This window comes from Hevea brasiliensis, chromosome 17 (assembly GCF_030052815.1).
Source record: "Hevea brasiliensis isolate MT/VB/25A 57/8 chromosome 17, ASM3005281v1, whole genome shotgun sequence".
NCBI classification, from domain to species: Eukaryota; Viridiplantae; Streptophyta; class Magnoliopsida; order Malpighiales; family Euphorbiaceae; genus Hevea; species Hevea brasiliensis.
The window spans coordinates 8,174,073-8,180,017 of NC_079509.1; the positions used below are offsets into that span (position 1 = coordinate 8,174,073).

At 36.9% G+C, this 5,945-nt stretch overlaps 1 protein-coding gene across 1 annotated transcript; it reads right to left on the bottom strand.

The window, feature by feature from the left end:
• Nucleotides 1-3,236: 3,236 nt before the first annotated feature.
• On the bottom strand, nucleotides 3,237-5,566 carry LOC110636791 (cytochrome P450 736A117). The gene is given in 2 exon segments (XM_058139965.1): nucleotides 3,237-4,023; nucleotides 4,547-5,566. Coding segments are annotated over 2 exon segments (1,521 nt in total). The 5' UTR covers nucleotides 5,464-5,566; the 3' UTR covers nucleotides 3,237-3,419.
• Between the last annotated feature and the right edge of the window lie 379 nt (nucleotides 5,567-5,945).

The following is a 5,945-nucleotide window of genomic DNA, read 5'->3' on the forward strand; positions in this document are numbered from 1 at the left end:
TGGGTTTTTCCATAAGGGGTGGTGGTGATAGAACTGTGCATGAGAGTTTGCACAAGATTTTAGGAGAAGTTCTTTGTGTTCTTGGAATTCGGCTGAGGCATCTATCAAAGAGTACAGCCTTGGGATAGAGGTGAATGGTTGGAAACTTCTTTTGAATTTTAACCCTGTAGGGAGGATCTTCAGATGTTTTGCTTGCTGGTATAAGTCAAAACCAATCAGCAAGTCTTTATCAGGGAGGTCTGACCCAATGACTTTGGTCCAAAGGGTACAAGTGGGAAAGAATTGGATGCCAATGGGCTGTTTGGTGACTAGGCTGGTTTTGAAAACATTTTCATCAGCTGCCTTGAAATATTCTTCATGTGGGACCCAGTATTCTGAAGCTAGAATGGCTGGGTTCATCATGCTTTTATGGGCTCCAGTATCAAGGAAACCAATAACGCTGATGGGCCTATCGTATTTGCTGGGTAGGATGTGAAGTGGTACTAGTGGGATTAGAATAGTGCCTGGGTTGTGAGTTGGATGAGAAGATTGGATATGTTGGGCTAGGTAAGAAGGGTAATAGGCCTCAGTGTCAGATTCTGAATCTTCTGAAGACAGAGGCTGGTCTTGATCGAAATCAGTATTCGTTCCAAGGGCGAAAACAGTCTCTTCATCTGGTTCATCTTGTTCAGAAAATAAGGATTCAATATCATCATTCTCTAGAGAGACATGGGAAGCCTGTTGAATATGCTGTAAAAGCTTAACAGCCTTGTTTGGATTCTTGAGACAGTTTTTTGCATAGTGTCCTCGGTTTCCACAAATGTAGCATCGATCAGACTTCTTTGTGCCCATTCTATGTTTTTGGAAGTACCTTACTGGCTTCTTTCCTTTTCAGGATTTGAAAAGAGGCTTGGATCCCAAAGAACTAGGATACTTATTGTAGTGACCCTTCTTCTTTGATCTACACTCACAATTCTTTTCATTACATTTGATAGCAAGGTGGGACTTCTAGAAAACATTCTTCAAGGCTTTGCTATTGTCAATGATATCCTTGAATAATTTCTGCTGCTCACACATCTTGTCTATACAAGCAAGAGTCATCTGGTGTATTTCTTCAATGGTGATAGCGTTCATTGCTCTGCAGGTAGCAGCAATGCTTCTGTGGAGCTCTGGTTGCAATGCTTCTGGGAGAGAGGCAATATATGTATGCCTGAGATTGACATTATTATAACCATTCAGCAAATAGTAACGCTGAGCCATGCGCTAATAATGCCTTTCAATATCTGTCCTTTTCAAAGAACAGTAACGCATGTCAAAATATTCTTGGCGCAGCTGCTTGCTATACAGTGAAGCGTCTCTAAGGAATTCAACAAAAATAGCATTGATTGCTTGTATGACATTCAGATGACAAAATTAGGCTTTATGATACTCTCCAATGGAGGCAAACTAGTCCTGGAGTGTTCCAATAGTTCGGGATATAAATTCTCTGAGAACAACATGAGAATCTGCCCGGTCTCCAAGCATTTGGACATCAAGCCAGGCCTTGAACTTTGCAAGGCGATCTCTCCATTTGGATGGGGGAACATCATCTAATGTGAACCATGGGCCTGAGCTGGGCCTGGATTGTTGTTGGATTCCCGGATTAAAATCCAATATTGGATCATCCTCGGGTATTTCTACATGTGGTTCTTGAGCTTAAGGAGGCCCAGTTGGACCTATAGTGCCACTGGTGGAGTCTGTGGTTGGTGAAGGACCAGTCTGTGATGAAGTTGGGACCACTAAGGAGACAACTGGCAGAGCATCTCTGCGAAATCAATGGCTATCAGCTTCTAACCCTTCCTCACGTGAATTGTACGTCTCTCGGACCCATCCGGTCTCTCACTGATGAGCCCATAGATTGGTCCCATTCAATCTGTCAAGATTCTCAAGATCCAATGGACATCGAGGCACGAGAAGCCATTGAGAATGCTGACCCACCATCACCAGTTGAGCACCAACAATGGCCTAAGGACTTTTTTGGAATTAGTGACTCAGACGACTCCAATTATGACACACTCAATCTGTCAACCACGCCATGATTAAAGTAAAGGCCTGTCGGCCTAATCTGTAATAAGTATGTCTTTATCTTTTCTTATTTTCACTCTATAAGAATCTTTTACTTTAAAGTATCAGTAACTAGTCACTAGGCAGTTGCCTGTTATCCCAGAGCCTCCAAGTCTATATAAGGAGATGCTCTCTTTAATTGTAATCAGACTTAAGTTTTCCTCTGGAATAATATTTTGAGTTCTCTTTCCATGGCTTTCTAATTTCTCTCTATTTCTCCTGAAAACCTTAGAATGGGTATTATACCTTTATGATCAGAGATACGTATGCTCTACACTTGCCTCGACAGAGGATCCTATGTATCAGAAATATTTTTGTTATGATATTAGATGCGACGATTCCGTTATCATATACATAATATGGAAAAGGGCATAGCCAAAGAGTACCTATGGAGAGGGAAGAGGCATAGTACGAGTATATTATGTGTATGGTAGGGCTCCCGACTTATTTTGCATATATTAGGTGATTAATTTCCAAACCATAAAAGAAGCTAGTTGTGTAGAAGAGGACTCGCATTTTAGAAAGTGTAGATTTGTAAGTTTCAGCAGTTTATAGGTACTTTCCAGCAGTTGGCCAAACTCGCATTACCAATAATTTTTTTTGTTGTTGTTTTTTCTGGGATTGAAGCTGGGTTTGTTGTTTTTGTTCTTAAAATTTTAATTTTTTAATTAAAAATAATAAATAATTTTAATATTTAAAAAATACAAAAATTATTATTTTATTATTAAAAAAATATTTTTTTATAAACATGAATCTGACTGTTTACTGTTTACTTATGGGCTGTTCTTTAACCCGTGAATGTCTATTAGTATTTTGAGACTATATTACCGAGTAAACATCGGCTAGAGCCATTCTAAGACCTATTTAACCCTAAATAAAAAGTTGTTACTTTATTTGGAGGAAAATATAATCTTAAATTTATTTAGTCTGGACTGAAATTATAAACACTTATTTAGTTTTTTACATTATGCAAGAGACAAAGATGATGACGACTTTACTTTAACAGGATCGTTGGTGGAGCAGCTCTTTCTTTTGGCTATTCTTCTTTCGTTAATTTTTATCTGCGCAAGTCTTTTTCCATCTCAATCAACTTGGCTGTTATTTCCTCAATTAGCAACCAAATAATGGGAAATTTTTTATATAAATATATGAAATTCATGAATCTTACAATATATTTGATATTTTAGATTTATAATGTATCAAATTTAGACATAAAAAATATATATAAAAAAAAAGGAAAATCAGATAGGTACGTTGCGAAACTAAACCAGTTATTAGTCTATGAAAAAAAGAAGATGAAATAATAAAGCAAAGAATACAGATACACAGACAGAGCATTACTGCGAATATGGAGTTGCCACTGCAAGAAGAGGGAATTTTCTGTGTATGGTGATGCCGGTGCTTTCGGTGTCGTCCAACTTCTTTCCTGTTAATGCCCAATCAAACTTGTGCAGTATATTTGCTAATGCAAGCTCATCTATACTCGTCGCAAATTGAACGCCGGGACAAATCCTCCTGCCAGCCCCAAATGGTATCAATTCGAAGTGATGTCCTTTGAAATCTATAGTGTTGTTCAAGAACCTCTCTGGCCAAAACTAGTCAGCTCGATCCCACAATGCAGGGTCTCTTCCTATTGCCCAAGCATTGATAATCACTCGGGTTCCTGCTGCAATGTCGAATCCTTTTAATTTGACATCTTGAGTTGATATTCGGGGAACTAGCAATGGGACTGGAGGATGAAGGCGTAGAGTTTCCTTGATTACTGCTCTTAAGTAAGGAAGTTTATTCAGATTGCTCTCTGTTATTACTGATGATTCGTTGCTGGTGATTTTTCTAATTTCATTCTGGAGTTTCTTCATCACTTCTGGGTGCCTTAGGAGTTCTGTCATTGTCCATTCCAGGACTGTGTATGCAGTGTCTGTTCCTCCTGCAAATACATCCTAGCAGAACACACAGAATGAAAAAATTTTAATGTGGGGATAATTGAGGATTTATCCAAGTAATTGGATATTGTATTAGTGGCTTTACATAAAATTGAAGGTTTATCTACTTAATTAGGGATGAGTGGAATTTTTAGGTACTCGCAGGACAGTTTCAGATTCAATTTAAATTTTTATATGTTGAATATTTTATTTAAATTCGTTTATAGAAATATTTAATTATATATAAAATATATATTTTTTATAATAATATTTATAAATTTTATATTTTTATTTTAAATAAAATAAAATTTAAATATTTTATGAAATTATTAATTTTTTAAAATATAATTATTAATAAAAATAATTTTATATATATATATTATTAATTAAAATAAATAAAATTAAGTGGATTCGATTACTTTTTGGATAATAATAATCGGCTCGAATACTGATTTAAATAGTTAATAATAAATTCCAATTAGATTTATAAAAATGTTAATAATAATAATTTAGCGTATGAGTGAGTAAGATAAGGGAATAGCAAGATGATAGCTTTGATGCTAGTTGCATCAATGGGAAAGCCAGCGTTGTTTTCCTTCTGAATCCAAAGCAAAACGTCCACGAAGTCCTTACTATTGTTTTCGTGTCGGCCATCATCACTACCAGTAATATGTTCTTGAACTACTCTTTCTAGGAAATCATCAAACTCTTTAGCCACTTTCTCTGCTCTAGCGTACAACCCATTCACATGATTTATCCAACCAAGCCATGATATATAATCCCCAACATCGAAACAACCCAACAATTCTCCAAACTCCCCCAGTAGTTCCTTGAACTTTGTCCCTCCTTCCGCTGCATTATATTTCCTCCCTAGAGCTGATCTGCAAACTACACCATTGGTAAGCCTTGCAAAGACCTCACTTAAATTGATTGGTGAAGAAGAACAAGACTTTTTGACCCTCTCAATCATATAAGCCGTCTCTTCTTCCCTCAAATCCCTAAACGATTGTACCCTTTTAGTACTTAGTAGATGCAGAACACATAAGCTTTTCATCTGTCTCCAGTACTCACCATAAGGAGCCGCAGCCACATCTCTTTGGTCATAGAGAAGTTTCCCATTCATTCTTGATTTAGGTCTGTCTGCAAACACAAGATCATGGGTTTTCAAGACCTCGCGGGCCATTTCAGCTGATGAGATAACAAGCACTGGAACGCTACCCAAGTGAAGCAACATGATGTCGCCATGGGTCTGAGCTAAGGATCGAAGAGAGCGATGAGGGTGCAAGCCAATTTGGTGGAGGTTTCCGATAATTGGAAGCCCAGGTGGACAAGGTGGTAGGGTTTTCTTGCTCCTAAGTGGATACCGTTTCAACAGGAAGACGATAAAGCATAACGCTAAGATAGTGAAGGACAAAGGAAGCAACAAGGATGATGTTCCAGGTTGAACGTAACTCAACATTTTTCTTTCTTATTGTTCGCATCCTTTCTTAACTTCTTGAGCGTATAAATAAATCCTTCTGGAGCTCGTAATTTCCAGAATTGAAAGCGACAATCGGGAAAATATTGTATATGAAAATACTGGAATCAGAAATTAAAGACGGACGTCTTAATAGAACTCCACAAATTTTGCTTTTTTAAAAAAAAAAAAAGAAAAAAATGAACTCCACATAATTTTACTTGTGGACGTGAATTGTTGAATTGTGGCAAATGGCAATGAAGATCACATCATATCCAAATGGAATCCACTGGAAAAATACAATTCAATTACGAAATAATGCACAAGTCTTAGATGGCGCTGAATTGTCTGTCCATATAATTATTTTTTCTATAAAGCCTGCGTAAATGAATAAATGTCTTTATGTGAATGTGATAATGTGATAATTCTTGTATATGTATAAAAATGCACTGCAAATTATTTAATTTTTATGATTTTTACTCACT